Here is a 20,917-nt window from a genome sequence, read left to right as displayed (position 1 = left end):
TAGCATTAAGTATGATGTTAGCTGTAGATTCTTTGAGGATGCTCTTTATCACCTTGAGGAAATTCTCTTCTATTCCTAATTTGCTGAGCATTATTATCATGAATTAATGTTGAATTTAATGTCAAATGCTTTTTCTGCCTCAATTGATATGATCATGTGAAAGTTCCTTAGACTTTTATTGTAATGGATAACATTAAATGATTTTCAAATGAAGAACCAACCTTGCATTCCTGGGATATAAACTCTACTGGGTCATAGTGTATTATTCTTTATATAGATTACAGGATTTGATTTGCCAGTAAATTGTTTTTGCTTTTTTACATCTATGTTCATAAGAGAGAGTTGTCTATAGTGTCCTTGTTTTATACCATCTTTGTCTGGTTTTGGTATCAGCATGATGCTGACCTCATACCATGAGTTGGGAAGTGTGATCCCTTCTCTTTTGTCTAGTGGAAGAGAATATAGGATTGATGTTATTTCTTCTTTAAATGCTTAGCAGTATTCACCAGTGAAATTCTCTGGGCTTGGAGATTTTTTTTTTCTACTTAACCTTTTCAACATATGAAATAGAATTACAGTAACTATTTTAATGTCTCTTCTATGTTTTAATTGATTGATTTTTCTTTTCAGGTATGAGGTGTATTTTGGGGAATTTCTTTGCATGCTGGGTAATTTTTGACCTGATTTCAGACATTGCAAATTCTACCTTCTTGGAGACTAGATACTTTTTTATTCCTATAAATATTCCTGATTTTTATTCTAGAAACAGTTAAGTTACTTGGAATCAGTTTGATCCTTTGGGGTTTTAAAATTTGGTAGACAGGACTAAGCCATGTTTGGATTAGTGATAAATGTGCCCTGCTGCTGAGACAAGACCCTTCTAAGTACTCAGTGTCCCATGAATTATTAAGTTTTCCAGCCTAGCTGTTGGATAAAATACTATTCTCATCCTCTATGTGTGGGTTCTATTTTGTGCAGCCCTGTTTGTGTGGTTCTTTTCCTGGCCTCAGATTGGTTTTTCACATACATGTACTGATTAGTATGTCGATGCTGCTAGACACCTAAAGGGAATACTCTTAAATCTCCAGAGCTGTCTCTGTGTCCTTCTGTCCTCTCTGGACACAGAGAGGTAACCTGTACTTCAAACTCTAGTCACTTTGATATCTGGACCCTTACCTTTGTCTCCTCAACTCAGGCAATCCGCTGGGCTCTATCCAAGTTCCCACTTCCATGGATGGCCTAGGAGGTCTTTCAAGGCAGAAGACTGAGACAATGTTAGGGTTCATCTCATGTTTCCTGAATCTCAGGAATCACTGTCCTTCTTTGCTTTATATCCAGCATCTTAAAAGCCCACCTTTCATATAATTTTTTCTCACTGTTTGATTGTTTCGGGTAGGAGATTAAGCCTAGGCCCTGTCCCTTCATCTTGACAGGAAGCAGAAGTCTTGATATTGGGTTCTTGATTCAGGTTTGCAATTATGTAGATGTAGCCTGCTTTGGGCTCCCACTTTGGGAATGTTGTTAAGCGCTTCTTTTATTTTTTTATTGAAGTATAGTGGATTTACAAGGTTGTGCCAATCTCTGCTGTACAGCAAAGTGACTCAGATATACACATATATATAAAAAAACAATGTTACATGCCTCTGATTCCTCCTCTCCCTACAACCGCCACAACCATTGGATTTCAAGAGATTAAATACCGCGTTGAACTATTGTCTTGGCATCTTCTTCCAAGCTGCTGACACCCATTTTGCAAGTTTGATGTATTGCCTGTTTGGAGGTTGGCACCTCTGCAGGCAAAGAAAACGATGACAGAATTACTACCTCTGCGAGAGAGAATATAAAAGCTATTTATTGTGAGGCACATTCTGATTTTACATATGTGAAAACATGAAAGGTTGTTGCTCTCAAAATCGATGAAATATAGTATGTTGACTCTAGGGACAGTAGGACTTTCTAAGTGATTAGAGGTAAAGGTGAAGTCAAGGGTGATTCCAAGGTTTTTGGCCTAGGAAACTGTAAGGATGAAGTTCCTCAACTGTAGAGGAGGCTGCACCTTCTTTGGCCTGTCCAGTATGCATCCTCCAGTGTGCAAGGCTGATAAACAATGCGGTGGGGGGATTTGAAGGACTCAAATTCTTAATTTCACATTAGTTTATTGGATATATTTTAAGAGTAATAAAGTTGTCATGAAGAGAAAAAATATACCAATTTGTATGGAGACACAAAAGATCCCTAATAGCCAAAGCAGTCTTGAGGGAAAAAAACGGAGCTGGAGGAATCAGACTCCCTGACTTCAGACTATACTATAAAGCTAAAGTAATCAAGAAAATATGGTACTGGCACAAAAACAGAAACATAGATCAATGGAACAAGATAGAAAGCCCAGAGATAAACCCACGCACCTATGGTCAACTAATCTATGACAAAGGAGGCAAGGATATACAATGGAAAACAGACAGTCTCTTCAATAAGTGGTGCTGGGAAAACTGGACAGCTATGTGTAAAAGGATGAAATTAGAACACTCCCTAACACCATACACAAAAGTACACTCAAAATGGATTCAAGACCTAAATATAAGACCGGACACTGTAAAACTCTTAGAGGAAAACATAGGAAGAACATTCTTTGACATAAAACACAGCAAGATCTTTTTTGATCCACCTCCTAGAGTAATGGAAATAAAAACAAAAATAAACAAATGGGACCTAATGAAACTTCAAAGCTTTTGCACAACAAAGGAAACCATAAACAAGACGAAAAGACAACCCTCAGAATGGGAGAAAATATTTGCAAACAAATCAACAGACAAAGGATTAATCTCCAAAATATATAAACAGCTCATGTAGCTCAATATTAAAAAAAAAAAACCCAATCCAAAAATGGGCAGAAGACCTGAATAGACATTTCTCCACAGAAGACATACAGATGGCCAAGAAGCACATGAAATGCTGCTCAACATCACTAATTATTAGAGAAATGTAAATCAAAACTACAGTGAGGTATCACCTCACACCAGTTAGAATGGATATCATCAGAAAATCTACAAACAACTAATGCTGGAGAGGGTGTGGAGAAAAGGGAACCTTCTTGCACTGTTGGTGGGAATGTAAATTGATACATCCACTATGGAGAGCAGTATGGAGGTTCCTTAAAAATCTAAAAATAGAATTACCATATGATCCAGCAATCCCAGTACTGGGCGTATACCCAGAGAAAACCATCATTCAAAAAGGCACATGGGGGGTTCCGTGGTGGCGCAGTGGTTGGGAGTCCGCCTGCCGGTGCGGGGGACGTGGGTTCGTGCACCGGTCCGGGAGGGTCCCGCATGCCGCGGAGCGGCTGGGCCCATGAGCCGTGGCCGCTGGGCCTGTGCATCGGGAGCCTGTGCTCTGGCAACAGGAGAGGCCGCAGCGGTGAGGGGCCCACGTACCGCAAAAAAAAAAAAAAAAAAAAAAAAAGGCACATGGGGCTTCCCTGGTGGCACAGTGGTTGAGAGTCCGCCTGCCGATGCAGGGGTCACGGGTTTGTGCCCTGGTTTGGGAAGATCCCACATGCCGCGGAGCGGCTGAGCCCGTGAGCCATGGCCACTAAGCCTGCGCGTCTGGAGCCTGTGCTCTGCAACAGGAGAGGCCACAACAGTGAGAGGCCCGTGTACCACAAAAAAAAAAAAAGACATATGCACTCCAATGTTCATTGCAGCACTATTTACAATAGCCAGGTCATGGAAGCAACCTAAATGCCCATCGACAGACGAATGGATAAAGAAGATGTGGTACATATGTACAATGGAATATTACTCAGCCCTAAAAAGGAAGGATATTGAGTCATTTCTTGAGACATGGATGGATCTAGAGACTGTCATATAGAGTGAAGTAAGTCAGAAAGAGAAAAACAAATATCGTATATTAACACATCTATGTGGAACCTAGAAAAATGGTACAGATGAACCAGTTTGCAGGGCAGAAATTGAGACACAAGTGTAGAGAACAAACATATGGACACCATGGGGGGAAAGCAGTGGGGAGGGGGTGTGATGAATTGGGCGATTGGGATTGACATGTATACACTGATGTATATAAAACTGATGACAAGAACCTGCTGTATTAAAATATATATGTATATTATTCAAGTCAAAAAATCCATAAAAGAAAAAAATTAATAAACTGGACTATATAAAAAATCGAAAAAAAATAAAATCAAAGAGCATCCCATCCCCTTGTCAAAAAAAAAACAAATCTAAAATGTTTATAGAAAGTTGTGGAATATATATACACCTGTAGATTTTTTAAGGAAATATTTTAGGTACAATCCTTGAGGACAGTGTTCTTGAGAAAGAGCTTTTGTATCCCATATATGTGAAATGACAGAATTTATGATTCCCATGGAAAGCTTGTCCATTTAACTGAGAAAAAGGTTATCTAATTTCTGAAGCAGGTCTTTCAGAATTGTTGATTAATAGCCTTTAAATATATTCTGATGATTGGCATCATGGTTCTGTCAACAAAGCCAGAATAGATTAGAACAGATTCATTTGAACATAGTGCAGTGTGCCTTTATTGGATGGTTACCCAAGGAATGCTCAACACGGTGAGAGAGAATGTAGCCACCTGCCTTGCCAGCCATACCAACTAAATTACAGGCGGGTGATGAAACCAGCCTTCTCACACATTCTCCAATGTCTTTTTTTAACCATTTTTTAAATTGAAATATAGTTAATTTACAATGTTGTGTTAGTTTGAGGCATACAGCAAAGTGATTCAGTTACACATATACACATATTCTTCTTCAGATTCTTTTCCATTATAAGTTATTACAAGATATTGAATATAGCTCCCTGTGCTATACAGTAGGTCCTTGTTGTTTATTTTATATATAGTAATGTATATATGTTAATCCCAAACTCCTAATTTATCTATTCCCCACCTCCGACCCCCGCTACCCCCTTTGGTAACCATAAGTTTGTTTTCTATGTCTGTGAGTCTATTTCTGTTTTGTAAATAAGTTCATTTGTATCATATTTTTTTAGATTCTACATATAAGTGATATTACATGATGTTTATCTGACTTACTTCGCTTAATATGATAATCTCTAGTTTCATCCATATTGCTGCAAATGGCATTATTTCATTCTTGTTTATGGCTGTGTAATATTCCATTGTATATTGGAATCGTCTTTATCCATTCCTCTGTCGATGGGCATTTAAGTTGTTTCCATGTCTTGGCTATTGTAAATAGTGCTGCAATGAACATTGGGGTGCATGTATCTTTTTGAATTATGGTTTTCTCCATATATATGCCCAGGAATGGGATTGCTGGATCATATGGTAGCTCTATTCTTAGTTTTTTAAGGAACCTCCATACTGTTCTCCATAGTGGCTGCACTAATTTACATTCCCACCAGCAGTGTAGGAGGGTTCCCTTTTATCCATACCCTCTTCTCCAATGTCTTAAACACTTCTCTGTGCACGATACTGTATTAAATGGCAAGTAGAAGAATCTTCCAACCCATCTCTAATCATTGAGAATTTATCATCAAATGAGACAATTATTAATAAATCTACAGCTCAAAGACTGGCTTTTTATCAACATGCAGCAAATAAAAATAATTTTTTTTCCTATCTTGCTGTTTGGCAAATGAAGAACACCATATCTTAAAGTATATTCTGAGACGTATCAGCTGGTGTGAAAAGATGATACATAAAATGTTTCCCTGGGTAAACACATTGGGAACACAGTTAAATAGAGTGAAATGGATTTCTTTGTTTCAGGGATCTTAAGATATTAATTAATGTGCTTTGGAATTTCCATGATTGGGGTATAGTATGTAGTATTTCCCTGCATATTTTATCTTAGGTCCCTTTTTCAGGAACCATCTTGTAAGGCTGATGCTTTGTCTTCTTTGTCACTGATTATGTGGTACCTAGTATGAAGCCTGACACTAGGAGACACTCAAAAAAATCTGTGGAAAAAAATAATGAATTTGCTGATTGCCTGATGACCTGCCAGTTGTCTATTAGCCCTTTATAGAACCACAGAAGAATAGGCTGTGACTCTTCCTACGTCTGGTGCTGTGTACTGCTGACTGTTCAAGTTGGCACCAGCCTAAGTTCTCTGTATTTCTCTTTGACTTGGCAAGTGCAGAGAGGCATCTGGAGACATTCCATTCTTGCCTGGCCTGCTCTCTCCATCCTACCCTCTTCCCTCAACAACCTTGTAGGTTCCTCCCCATCTTCCTCCGGGGAGTATACAAAGGCGACTGTGTCAGCCAAAAGCTTGCGTTAATGCCCCCACTTGAGGAATGTGAGTCACTTCTCAGCAGAACAAGAGGGAGGCTGCCTGTACCATGTGGGGGTCAGAAGCCCACTGCTGAGCACTGCAGAGCCAAACAGAAAGCTTTCCTTCTACTTGCACTTTACTTGACCTGTGGATGAACAAAGACTTTCTATTTCTAGAAATCCCATTGTCTTAACTGCTTTGAATTTCTTTTGTAAACTTAAAAACCCATGTCTTTATACAAGGCATTTAAAGCTCTGTGAGCCCAGTCTGAACATTTATTGTTCCTTTTCTATATTCCCCTTACGTATTTTGTTCTTCTATGCCACAAACACTTAGCTATCCGAAATTCAACCTTTTCTTTAACAATGCCTGACATTAAAAACAGCTAAAATGCTGTAGTGTGTGTAGCATATTCAACATTGTAGAAAACTTGATAAATGTAACCTTTTAGGGAAGGAATTGAGAGCATATGATTCTAATTTCTCATTCAGATGGCTATGTGCTAGGGGTCTTGGAGCGTTTAAAAACTTCAAAATAAACGGTATTTCAGTTCCTATCCTTAAAGAGACTTGGAATAGAGAGAGAAAATGATATTTACAAAATACTGTGTTCCACACTGTACATCTATATATGGTATACATATCTATAGCCATACCTATATCTGTTCACAACAATATTATAAAATAGGTGTTGCTTTCCCTGTTTTATAAACAGAGAAACTAAGGATCAGAGAAGTTAAGGAACTTCTGAAATTCATTTATTGAAATTAAGTTCTCCTAAAGACAGGATGATAATGTCAAGATTCAGAGAAATTGGCTAGCTTTGGGGATTCCTTTATTTAAATGAAATTCTTCCAGTGACAGGATGGTAATGTATAATATTAGAAAGATATATGTGAAGCAGAGAATTCCACAGAGCTTCTGAATATGCTGGTGAGTTTAAAAATAACTGCCTTTCCCTTGTCTTCTGGAATACCCCCCTGTTCTTTGACCTTGGGTTACTCATTATACTTCTCAGAGGCTTGATTTCCTCATCATAAAATCGGGATGGTAGCATCCACTTTGCCCATGTTACAAGTTTGGGGTGAAGGAATAAATAGTATATTTTAGGAGAAGTGAAACTCTTCAGTGCCATGTAAATATAAGGTATTATTGTCACAAATAGAGTTCTAAATAAAAATGCCTGTGATGTGTTTGGGATGTGTGTAATACACCTCTAATTTTTTAACAGATGTAGAATTGGGGACTGCTTCCACTGAATTATGGCTAAGTTTTCAAATAGGATGAAAATTAAATAATTTTCAAAATAATCTCTAAATCAGTCAATTTTTAAAATTTTCGAAATAAAGAGGGAGTGTCAGGGGAATGTTCATAACCATTTATGGGACATTCACTATATATAGTATTAGATGTATATAGTGTAAAGCAGCGGCCCCCAACCACTGGGCCGTGGACTGGTACCAGTCCAAGTCCTGTTAGGAACTGGGCCTCACAGCAAGAGGTGAGCTGCAGGTGAACGAGCGAAGCTTCATCTGCCACTTCCCATCGCTCACATTACCGCTTAAACCTTTCTCCCCTCCCAGTGCCCAGCCATGGAAAAATTGTCTTCCGTGAAACCGGTCCTTGGTGCCCAAAAGGTTAAGGACCACTGGTTTAAAGTATATTAAAGAACTGGAATGCATGATTTCTGCCCTAGAAAGTTTAAAAAATACAAATATATTCTCTTCTATTCTTTTTTTTTAACATCTTTATTGGAGAATAATTGCTTTAAAATGTTGTGTTAGTTTCTGATGTATAACAAAGTGAATCAGCTATACATATACATATATCCCCATATCCCCTACCTCTTGCGTCTCTCTCCCATTCTCCCTATCCCACCCCTCTACGTGGTCACAAAGCACCAGGCTAATCTCCCTGTGCTATGTGGCTGCTTCCCACTAGCTATCTATTTAACATTTGGTAGTGTATATATGTCCATGCCACTCTCTCACTTCATCCCAGCTTACACTTCACCCTCCCCGTGTCCTCAAGTCCATTGTCAACATCGGCGTCTTTATTCCTGTCCTGCCCCTAGATTCTTCACAACCTTTTTTTTTTTTTTTTTTAGATTCCATATATATGTGTTAGCATACAGTATTTGTTTTTCTCTTTATGACTTACTTCACTCTGTATGACAGACTCTAGGTCCACCCGCCTCACTATAAATAACTCAATTTCGTTTCTTTTTATGGCTGAGTAACATTCCATTGTATATATGTGCCACATCTTCTTTATCCATTCATCTGTCGATGGACACTTAGGTTGCTTCCATGTCCTGGCTATTGTAAATAGAGCTGCAGTGAATATTGTGGAACATGACTCTTTTTAAATTATGGTTTTCTCAGCGTATATGCCCAGTAGAGGGATTGCTGGGTCGTATGGTAGTTCTATTTTTACTTTTTTAAGGAACATCTATACTGTTCTCCACAGTGGCTGTATCAATTTACATTCCCACCAACAGTGCAAGAGGGTTCCCTTTTCTCCACACCCTCTCCAGCATTTATTGTTTGTAGATTTTTTGATGATGGCCATTCTGACTGGTGTGAGGTGGTACCTCATTGCAGTTTTGATTTGCATTTCTCTAATGATTAGTGATGTTAAGCATCCTTTCACGTGTTTGTTGGCAATTTCTATATCTTTTTTGGAGAAGTGTCTATTTAGGTCTTCTGCCTATTTTTGGATTGGGTTGTTTTTTTTTTTTTTTTTGATATTGAGCTACATGAGCTGCTTGTATATTGTGGAGATTAATCCTTTGTCAGTTGCTTCCTTTGGAAATATTTTCTTCCATTCTGAGGGTTGTCTTTTCATCTTGTTGATGGTTCCCTTTGCTTTGCAAAAGGTTTTAACGTTCATTAGGTCCCATTTGTTTATTTTTATTTCCATTTCTCTAGGAGGCAGGTCAAAAAAGATCTTGCTGTAATTCATGTCATAGAGTGTTCTGCCTGTGTTTTCTTCTAAGAGTTTTATAGTGTCTGGCCTTACGTTTAGGTCTCTAATCCATTTTCAGTTTATTTTTGTGTATGGTGTTAGGGAGTGTTCTAATTTCATTCTTTTACATCTAGCTGTCCAGTTTTCCCAGCACCACAATGGAAGAGCTGTCTTTTCTCCATTGTGTATTCTTCCTCCTTTATTAAAGATAAGGTGACCATATGTGCATGAGTTTATCTCTAAGCTTTCTATCCTGTTCCATTGATCTATATTTGTGTCCTTGTTCCAGTACCATACTGTCTTGATTACTGTAGCTCTGTAGTATATTCTGAAGTCCGGGAGCCTGATTCCTCCAGTTCTGTTTTTCTTTCTCAAGATTGCTTTGGCTCTTCAGGGTCTTTTGTGTTTCCATACAGGTTGTGAAATTTTTTGTTCTAGTTCTGTGAAAAATGCCAGTGGTGGTTTGATAGGGATGGCATTGAATCTGTAGATTGCTTTGGGTAGTATAGTCATTTTCACAATGTTGATTCTTCCAATCCAAAGACATGGTATATCTCTCCATCTGTTTGTATCATCTTTCATTTCTTTCATCAGTGTCTTATACTTTTCTGCATACAGGTCTTTTGTCTCCTTAGGTAGGTTTATTCCTGGGTATTTTATTCTTTTTGTTGCAATGGTAAATGGGAGTGTTTAATTTCTCTTTCAGATTTTTCATCATCAGTGTATAGGAATGCAAGAGAGTTCTGTGCATTAATTTTGTATCCTGCTACTCTACCAAATTCATTGATTAGCTCTAGTAGTTTTCTGGTAGCATCTTTAGGATTCTCTCTGTATAGTGTCATGTCATCTGCAAACAGTGACAGGTTTGCTTCTTTTTTTTCTGATTTGGATTCCTTTTATTTCTTTTTCTTCTCTGATTGCTGTGGCTAAAACTTCCAAAACCATGTTGAATAATAGTGGTGAGAGTGAGCACCCTTGTCTTGTTCCTGATCTTAGTGCAAATGGTTTCAGTTTTTCCATTGAGAATGATGTTGGCTGTGGGTTTGTCATATATGGCCTTTATCATATTCAGGTAAGTTCCCTCTATGCCTGCTTTCTGGAGGGTTTTTATCATAAGTGGGTGTTGAATTTTGTCAAAAGCTTTTTCTGCATCTATTGAGATGATCATGTGGTTTTTCTCCTTCAGTTTGTTAATATGGTGTGTCACATTGATTGATTTGCATATGATGAAGAATCCTTGCATTCCTGGGATAAACCCCACTTGATCATGGTGTATGATCCTTTTAATGTGCTGTTGGATTCTGTTTGCTAGTATTTTGTTGAGGATTTTTGCATCTATGTTCATCAGTGATATTTGTTGTAGTTTTCTTTTTTTGTGACATCTTTGTCTGGTTTTGGTATTAGGGTAATGGTGGCCTCGTAAAATGAGTTTGAGAGTGTTCCTCCCTCTGCTATATTTTGGAAGAGTTTGAGAAGGATAGGTGTTAGCTCTTCTCTAAATGTTTGATAGAATTTGCCTGTGAAACTCTCTGGTACTGGGCTTTTGTTTGCTGGAAGATTTTTAATCACAGTTTCAATTTTAGCGCTTGTGATTAGTCTGTTTATATTTCCTATTTCTTCCTGGTTCAGTCTCAGAAGGTTGTGCTTTTCTAAGAATTTGTCCATTTCTTCCAGGTTGTCCATTTTATTGGCATAGAGTTGCTTGTAGTAATGTCTCATGATCCTTTATATTTCTGCAGTGTCAGTTGTTACTTCTCCTTTTGCATTTCTAATTCTATGGATTTGAGTTTTCTCTCTTTTTTTCCTGATGGGTCTGGCTAATGGTTTATCAATTTTGTTTATCTTCTCAAAGAACCAGCTTTTAGTTTTATTGGTCTTTGCTATGATTTCCTTCGTTTCTTTTTCATTTACTTCTGATCTGATTTTTATGTTTTCTTTCCTTTTGCTGACTTTGGGGTGTTTTTTTGTTGCTCTTTCTCTAATTGCTTTAGGTGTAAGGTTAGGTTGTTTATTTCAGATTTTTCTTGTTTCTTGTTTCTTGAGGTAGGCTTGTATAGCTATAAACTTCCCTCTTAGAACTGCTTTTGCTGCCTCCCTTAGGTTTTTCGTCATCGTGTTTTCATTGTCATTTGTTTCTAGGTATGTTTTGATTTCCACTTTGATTTCTTCAGTGATCTCTTGGTTATTTAGTTTCATATTGTTTAGCCTCCATGTGTTTGTATTTTTTAGAGATTTTTTTCCTGTAATTGATATCTAGTCTCATAGCATTGTGGTCAGAAAAGATACTTGATGCGATTTCAATTTTCTTAAATTTACTGAGGCTTGATTTGTGACCCAAGATATGATCTATGCTGGAGAATGTTCCATGAGCACTTGAGAAGATAGTGTATTCTGCTGTTTTTGGATGGAATGTCCTATAAACATCAATTAAGTCCATCTTGTTTAATGTATCATTTAAAGCTTGTGTTTCCTTATTTTTTTTCATTGATGATCTGTCCATTGGTGAAAGTGGGGTGTTCAAGAATACCACTATGATTGTGTTACTGTCAATTTCCCCTTTTATGGCTGTTAGCATTTGCCTTATGCATTGAGGTGCTCCTATGTTGAGTGTATAAATATTTACAATTGTTATATCTTCTTCTTGGGTTGATCCCTTGATCATTATGTCATGCCGTTCTTTGTCTCTTGTAATAGTCTTTATTTTAAAGTCTATTTTGTTTGATATGGGAATTGCTGCTTCAGCTTTCTTTCATTTTCCATTTGCATGGAATATCTTTTTCCATCCCCTGACTTTCAGTCTGCATGTGTCCCTGGGTCTGCAGTGGGTCTCTTGTAGACAGCATATATACGGGTCTTGTTTTTATATCTATTCAGCCAGTCTGTGTCTTTTGGTTGGAGCATTTAATCCATTTACATTTAAGGTAATTATCAATATGTTCCTATTACCATTTTCCCAATTGTTTGGGTTTGTTATTGTAGGTCTTTCCCCACTCCTGTGTTTCCTGCCTAGAGAAGTTCATTTAGCATTTCTTGTAAAGCTGGTTTGGTGGTGCTGAATTCTCTTAGCTTTTTCTTGTCTGTAAAGGTTTTAATTTCTCTGTCAAATCTGAATGAGATCTTTGCTGGGTAGAGTAATCTTGGTTGTAGGATTTTCCCTTTCATCACTTTAAATACGTCCTGCCACTCCCTTCTGGCTTGCAGAGTTTCTGCTGAAAGATCAACTGTTAAGCTGAATCCCCTTAAGATTCCCTTGTATGTTATTTGTTGCTTTTCCCTTGCTGCTTTTAATAATTTTTCTTTGTATTTAATTTTTGATAGTTTGATTAATATGTGTCTTGGCATGTTTCTCCTTGGATTTATCATGTATGGGCCTCTCTGTGCTTCCTGGACTTGATTGGCTATTTCCTTTCCCGTTTGGAAGTTTTCAACTATAATCTCTTCAAATATTTTCTCAGACGCTTTCTTTTTCACTTCTTCTCTAGAACCCCTATAATTCGAATGTTGGTACGTTTAATGTTGTCCCAGAGGTCTCTGAGACTACCCTCAAGTCTTTTCATTGTTTTTTCTTTATTCTGCTCTGTGGTTGTTATTTCCACTCTTTATCTTCCAGGTCACTTATTCGTTCTCCTGCCTTAGTTATTCTGCTCTTGATTCCTTCTAGAGAATTTTTAATTTCATTTATTTTGTTGTTCATCATTGTTTGTTTGCTCTTTATTTCTTCTAGGTCCTTGTTAAACATTTCTTGTATTTTCTCCATTCTCTTTCCAAGATTTTGAATCATCTTTACTATCATTACTCTGAATTCTCTTTCAGGTAGACTGCCTATTTCCTTTTCATTTGTTTGCTCTGGTGGGTTTTACTTTGCTCCTTCATCTGCTGCATATTTCTCTGTCTTCTTATTTTGCTCAACTTACTGTTACTATTTGTGGTCTCCTTTTTGCAGGCTGCAGGTTCATAATTTCCATTGTTTGGGGTGTCTGCCCCCAGTAGGTAAGGTTGGTTCAGTGGGTTGTGTAGGCTTCCTGGTGGAGGGCACTGGTTCCTGTGTTCTGGTAAATGAGGCTGGGTCTTGTCTTTCTGGTGGGCAGGACCGTGTTCGGTGGTGTGTTTTGGGTGTCTGTGAAGTTATTATGATTTTAGGCAGCCTCTCTGCTAATGGGTGTGGTTGTGTTCCTGTCTTGCTAGTTGTTTGGCATGGGGTGTCCAGCACTGGAGCTTGCTGGTCATTGAGTGGAGCTGCGTCTTAGCATTGAGACAGAGATCTCTGGGAGAGCTCTCACTGAGGGATATTACATGGGGCTGGGAGGTCTCTGGTCATCCAATGTCCTGACCTCAGCTCTCCCACCTCAGAGGCTCAGAGCTGACACCTGGTCAGAGCACCAAGACCCTTTTGGGAAGTCTGAGGTCTTCTGCTCACATTCAGTAGGTGTTCTGTAGGAGTTTTTCCACATGTAGATGTATTTTTGATGTATTTGTGGGGAGGAAGGTGATCTCTATACATCTTACTCCTCCACCATGTTGAAAGTCCTCCTCAAGATATTTTAGACATGCCTATCTTTTGGGTCCACCAACAGAGGTGAAAGTAAAGTTGGAGTCTGAGTATCTGAAATTGGGCAGGGCGCGGTCTTGGCAGGGCCAAAGGTTGTCTTCTATTCTTAACTGTCCTACTCATCCAAGACAGTTACTTTGCTAGAGAGAAATCCGGATTTTTTTACAATAAAGTCCTTCTTTGAGCATTAAAAGTTATTTTCTTTTTGTAATTCTACACAGTTGCTCCAGTCTAGAGAAATCTGAGGATATAAGACCGGGTTTTAAAATCAGAAATGAACGCTTCCAAATTCTTTTTTTTTTTTTTTGCGGTACGCAGGCCTCTCACTGTTGTGGCCTCTCCCGTTGCGCAGACTCCGGACACGCAGACTCAGTGGCCATGGCTCACGGGCCCAGCCGCTCCGTGGCATGTGGGATTTTCCCGGACTGGGGCACGAACCCATGCCCCCTGCATCAGCAGGCGGACTCCCAACCACTGTGCCACCAGGGAAGCCCAAATTCATTTTTAATGTATCAAAATTCATGTATTTTTTCAAAGGCCAGATCCCCCATGAGTTATCCAGTGACTGGCTTTTTCAGCATATTTTATTTTGAAGAAAGTGGAAATTTTGATTCCCGCATATTGGTGTTCACATTGTAAACACTTTTTTAAAAGATTATCGTTTGGGGTTGTATGTAAATTGGTGCATTTATATAGGCGACAATCAGTAATTTTGTATAAAATTATGTGCTTTAAGACTCTGCTTCATTTCTCTCTAGTGGACGACACAGTGGTTGCTATTCCCTATGGAAGCAGACATATTCGCCTTGTCTTAAAAGGACCTGACCACTTGTGTAAGTAAACTCACTTGTTGTCCTTTGGGTATTGGTAATTTTAGTCGTTATTATTTATTTTTTGTTCCCAGAAAAGATTAAGATTTAGAAATACAAATCTTAATCCTCTATCATAATATGGTATTTTGAATGCTTCTGTTTATCTTTTGGTTGCCTAGGAGACAGCAGAGACGTATGTGGTAATTACCTCCAGCCAGTCATCCTGAAAGATACAAAATTGATGTTTCCAATAGGGTGTTCATGAGTTAAGCACATGTTTATGATTTTGTGAATATTATTTCTCATTCTCTCTCTTCTTCCTCTCCAGTCATTCTCAATCTTTTCCTTGCCTCACCTCTTTCATTTTTCTTCTTCTTTTCAACCTTCCTTCCCTCTCCTTCATTCTTTCTCTTTTAATCCCTACTCTTAGGCTCCATTACTTTATCAATTCAGGGGAACACAGAAACTCCAAACAGCCTTAACCCTGTGGCATTTGAAGAGAACCATGTGGTCTAGTTAAGCATCCCATGTAGTAAAGATAATGCAAGACTCTAATGTCTTGAAGATAGCTTTTGGAATTCAAGATTGAAGGGTAACCGTAACCCCAAAGATCAAATGGTAGCATGGTCCCACCAGAGTTTGTGCAAGAATTGATCTTCAGTCATGGCAAGCTAGCAGTACATAGCCACATCTTTTTTTTATTACCATGTAGTGCTGTTTAGATGTAGACCTGTAAATTACAAGCAGAAAATTATAGACTATAAACCAGGAGAGGATATGTTAGCTTTTTCTGCAAAATTCACTTTCACTGAAAGACTTCACTTCAGTTGGTCCCTTGAGCATTTCTGATCTCCTCCGCTATGATTTTTCCTAGGTTCCTTCAAAGCCATCTATCATCTTCTGCTCTCTCTTCCCTCCCACACACATGCCTAAGAAGCCAATTTAGGTGGGACGCATTATCTTTTGGCAATTGGATTATAAATGAAATCATTCCAAAAAGACAAACTGGAGGGAGACAAGTTGGAGCCTGTGAAAGTTCAGATAGCCTACAGAAGCCTTTCTAAAAATAGAAATAAGTACATTTCATGGGAAAGGTGGGCTTTGAGAGTTCATGTGACATAAAGGAATAAGTAAAGTACAGTTCAGGCAAGGTCAAAAGATGCTGAGAAATCACCTTATATGGATCCAAGTGCTTTTCTAACCCTGAACATCCCCAAAAAATATATTGTTCATGTGTCAAAGGATGATATATGTGTGTACACTGTTACCATTCAAATGATTTGTTTTTCCTCTTAAGAATTAGACAGAATTAACTGCTGGTGTAACAACCTCAGTCAGAAACAGTATTTTTCTGCGCAGTGAGAGGCTAAAATAAAACATCCAGACTAATGCATCACCAAGTGGGTGACTTACTCCTCATTGCAAAAGAAAGAACCCAAGGGAAGAGGTGTAAGAGGAAAATTCATTTTTATAAATGAATTAGTCTAGCCTCCCGGACTTCCTAATTAGGTGATCACTGAGAAGCTGAAGAATTGGCCTTGTTTGGTGTAATTGCTCTAAGGATTTGATAGGTAAAGTGTCAGATGATAGTCATAAATGATTAAAAGCAAAGTGGAATCTGCTTTTTCCTTCAAAAGGCATACTGTTGGTAACATTTGTATAGCCAAGGAAGTTTCTTTTTTTTTTTCTATTTTGTTTTTGTATTTGGAATATAACCCAGCAAAATGAATGTGTAAATAAATGATGCCTTGTTTCTCTGGCAACCCTTTTACCCTTCACTCCCAGAAGCTGGCCCAGTATGGGACCAACCTCAGCAAGAGTTAAGGAGGGCCAAACGAGAAGAGTAGACCATCTGTCCAGGTCCAGCTCATCTTTAATCAGAAGTACCTGGGAGGTACTTCTGGGAGGCCTGGTGATAAAATTGAATCAGATGCTCAGGCTTAGACCTCCAAGAGTTTTCCAAAACTAAGTTAATTTATGTCCTGGAGATACTTCCACAAATGAGTGCAAATACATGGAAGGCAGCTCGAGGAATGAAGGCTAGAGGAAGGAGATACAGAGATGCTGCTGCTTTCCTCTGATGACAACCACTGTGGTTCTCCCACTCCAGCGTTCTCTCGATGTGCCTTTTATTCTGTGAGGTCCTCTCAGCCCTGGGACAGGGGAGGAAAGCCAGACCTACTCCCAGAGAAAGGCTACACGACTTCATCTGAGGGGCATGGGCATTTAATTGGACACCAGCATTTTCTACCTGTTGGTATTCCTTCTAGTAGAGAACTTGAAGTAGACAACATCTAGAATAATTTAGTGCAAATACATTAGGTACCTTAGTGCCTCCAGAGACCTTAAAATTGTCCTTAACCCCAAAACCTCAATCTGTAAAACACATAAGAGGGGAGTCATTCTGATTGAATGTGGGTAGGAGACCCAGATCCCTACCCAGGCACCCCATCTTTCTGCTAAAGAACCCCTGCCAAAACCAAGGGTCCTTGTGCAAGTTTTTCAAACCATCGTTAGACTTAGTCTATCCGTCTTTCATCACTCAGGAGGCAATTATTCTAAAATACTCAAATCACATGAGAACTTAACCTACTTTGAAATATATATATCATAATTACCCTCATCCTCAGCATGTTCTGATTTCGTAAAACAAAAGATGCTTCCTAGGCTTTGTCATTGGGCAAATTCAGATCGGAATGCTCCAGGAATCAAGTTCCTCTCTCTGTCTTGAGTTCTTGTGAAATATCATATATGTATATAAGACTGAATGAAGTAATAAAAAGGATTTTAAAAAGCAAGAGAAGTAAAGAGGATAGTTCCCTGTCCTTAAGTCACTATAGTTTCTTTATTTTGAGCAATAACACAATTCAGTAAGTAACCAGAAAGTATAAATAAATACAAAGTAATACATGATTATCAAGTCTCACAATGAGTGCTGAAGGAACTCAGAGAGGCACCCTGGGCCTCATAGAGCAAAAGGGAAACTTCAGGGTATTCTAGACGGAGGGCCATAAAGCCTGAAATCAATAAGATATGTATGGGAGATGGTTTAGTCAAAAGAATAGGATTGTGGTAAAGTAAGGTACCCAAAGGAAGTCATCCAGGGAATCAAAGATTTCTTGACAGGGAGCCCTGAATGCTTGGCTAATGAGTTTTAAAATAACTTCATTTGCTGCATAAATTCCTCTGTGATCCAGAGGTACCCATGTATTTTGTTTTTATCACATTTCAATTATGTCAGCCATATAAAGAATAATACTTCTCCCTGACATAGTTCTTTTGCATGAGATGTGCTTGCATGTGGTCTGTGGTAGCCCTGGGAACATCTTTCTCTCTTCTTCATGTGTTTGATTATGTAGATCTGGAAACCAAAACCCTCCAGGGGGCTAAAGGTGAAAACAGTCTCAGCTCTACAGGCATCTTTCTTGTGGACAATTCTAGTGTGGACTTCCAAAAATTTCCAGACAAAGAGATACTGAGAATGGCTGGACCACTTACAGCAGATTTCATTGTCAAGGTAAGCACATTTAGGTACCTTGTTTTCGAGCTACCTCTGAACTGGTGTTACTTATAATCCCCTGAAGAGAGAGGGACTTTAGGTTTTGACATAGATTTGGAAAGCTTGTTATCCAGGAAATGTTTAATTCAAGGGTGTTGAGCTACATCCTAGACTTTATAAGAACATGCAAAAATTTTAAGGTTCTAGGAAAAAAAAAATATATATATATATATTTGTCTGTGTATAAGTTAATAAAAAGACCTCACTCAAAAAGCCAACATATCATTAGTTGAGGGATGTAAACTGTTTTTTAAAAGAACTTAGGATACAGTCATTGACTCACATAAGGTATCTGCTGTCAAAGAGAAAGACTAATTAATGATCCATAGGCTTGATCATGCTTCCAGTTGCAAGGTTTTTTTCCCTCTTGTACTGGCAGCAATACCAAGTTGTTTCCTTCTGTCAGAGCTTCCCTACTCTTCAAGGTAATATAAAACACATTGCTGGAAGCAACATACATGTTCTGTTGGGAAAATGTACACACTAGAAGACTGTTTGGGAATCCCAGTAAAAATAAAGCGTATTTTTGCCTTCAGTAGGTCAGAAGGACCTGAAGGATTTCAGCTGTAAAGCTGTAGAACTTGTAATGTGTCCAGGACTCCATAAATTTCTCATCATGGGATCTGGAGCCAGAGGACATTTGATTTAAGCTAAGGCTTGATGACCCCATGGCAGCTGGAAGTAAGGATGCATGTTGGAAATGTGATAGGCAGTGAGGCTGCATGGAAGAAGGGTTCCAGAGTCTGTCCTCTGTCTCCATCTGCATGGTAGCCCCTTTAATCCAGTCCAGATGCCAGTTACATGACCGTGAACAAGAAGCCACAAACCACCAGAGATAGTTCCCAATAGAAGTGATGTGGTAGGTAGTTAAATAATTTCAGTTGAACAAACAAATAGAGTAAAAGAATGAGAGATGCCTCAATTTCTTGAAGCCCTTAGAATAAACCACTTTTATTAATTTCCCTGGTAACTTTGCTAGAGTTAATACACATACTGAAAATATAGAATTGATTTCAAGTAATATCGTCCACATTTGAACAGTTCACAGAATTGTCAAATGCATTTCATATGTCCAGCTGCCTTCTGCACATCACCCACAGGTACAGTGAGCTCAAGGTGTCCAAAATTGGACTTGTCTAGCCCCAGAAACCTACTTTATCTTCTTTAATTCTTATCTTGTGGAACAATACACTATTTACCCAGCCAAGTCAGAAACCTCTGATTCACACCAATTCCCTTCTCCTATACACCCCTAGCTAGACATTAAACTTTGTCAGCTCTACCTCCATACCATCTCTGAAGACTCTTCTTTCTTCTCCATCCTTACCACCACTGTCTTAGTTTAGGTCTTTGAATTTCTCACCTGAACTAATGTGATGGGCTCTGAATTAGCTTCCCAGCCTCAGACCCATTGTCCATGTTACCTTCAGAGTGAGTTTTCCAAAAACCAGAGTGAGTTTCCCCTATTCATGCTCCTGTGTTGCCCCTCACCTCCACTCATTGCTTTGGGATTAAAATGCAAATCCATAGCCCAGCATCTGTTACTCTCAATAATCTGGATTCTGTCTACCTTTCCAACCTCAGCTTTGCCTTTTCCTCTCCTGTTTCAATCAACTGAATGACTGGCAAGCCCCCCAACATCTTGCGCTCTCATAGTGCATTACCTTTGCGTAATGCTGTGTCCTCTGTCTGCGATGCTCTTATCTTTTCTTCCCCCATTTTCTTCACTAACTCCTACTTGTACTTCAGGACTTTCTCCTTCCAGAAGCATGCTGTGACTTGACCTCAAATTCCAGTTTCTGTCACATCTCCCCTCTCCGTGTTCCTCAACGGCAGGGGCAGAATCATATCTGTCTTCATATCTCCATAAAAACCTGACAAGTGCTGGATGAATAAGGGACTTTTACCACATGGCAGTTGCTGAAGTGGGACAGATATGACATCTTTATCCTTCCTGAAAGGACACTGAATCTGAGGGAAGTTGAGTGATGTGCCCTAGCTCACACCAGTGACAAGCCAGGACCAAAGATCATGTCTCTACTTCTGGCTCAAAACTCTTTTTAGTATTCTGTGTTGCTTCTAAGAGGGTATTTTTTCTTCTATGTATAAATATACATATTAAAGGAAAAATGAACTTTGAGGAACTTTTTGATGCTTTCCTAGATTCTTAGCACCTGTAAATGTCTTCTTTCAGAAACAGGCTGAGCTATCATTTTACTGTCTTTTGCATTATATCCTCTTTGGTGACCTAGCTTCAGGTTGCAGATGAGAGGAGATTAAGGTTTCATTAGAAAATATCGGGATCAAATAAATGTAAAGTTATTCTAAAATAGATTATATAATTTTTAAATACTTTTACTCAAACTTGAAAATGAGCCAGATAATGTAAGGAGATACAGGGAAAAAGAAGAAAATTACCTTTTTTGCCAGTGATTTATGATAAAGCAACATTTTCTCCCTTAATTTTCCCCAGGAAATAGCTGAAAATGAAAGATTACCATTTGCTTGTTTGCCGTCTTTCATGATTTAGGTGCTTAGAAGTTATACACATAGTTTGTAATTCAGTTTTCAGTGTCATTCAAAGTATAATCTCTTTTGCATTGTACATTAATTTAAGTAACAACTTCCTTTCTAAATGAAATACATAGGAATCAAAATGGTCATTTATCAACATCTCCTTGGAAGTTTATTGCCAAAGTACCATTTTTGTTTATTTAAAAGGAAAAGACTTTTTTGCACGTAAGGAAGATT

At 38.5% G+C, this 20,917-nt stretch overlaps 1 protein-coding gene across 3 annotated transcripts in view; it reads left to right on the top strand.

Annotated features, from left to right (window-relative positions):
• ADAMTSL1 (ADAMTS like 1) overlaps positions 1-20,917 on the top strand; it is a 472,971-nt gene that overhangs the window by 165,273 nt on the left and 286,781 nt on the right. For all 3 annotated transcript variants that reach the window (XM_081238316.1, XM_081238315.1, XM_081238317.1), the window contains exons 6-7: positions 14,554-14,628; positions 17,967-18,124. In XM_081238316.1, the coding sequence (XP_081094442.1) occupies positions 14,554-14,628; positions 17,967-18,124 (233 nt within the window). The remainder of the gene's footprint in view (positions 1-14,553; positions 14,629-17,966; positions 18,125-20,917) is intronic.

The sequence above is a fragment of the Mesoplodon bidens genome, assembly GCF_964165515.1.
Source record: "Mesoplodon bidens genome assembly, chromosome: 6".
Taxonomy (NCBI): Eukaryota; Metazoa; Chordata; class Mammalia; order Artiodactyla; family Ziphiidae; genus Mesoplodon; species Mesoplodon bidens.
The sequence above is the reverse complement of the archived record's forward strand: the minus strand, read 5'-3'. Positions and strand labels throughout refer to the sequence as shown.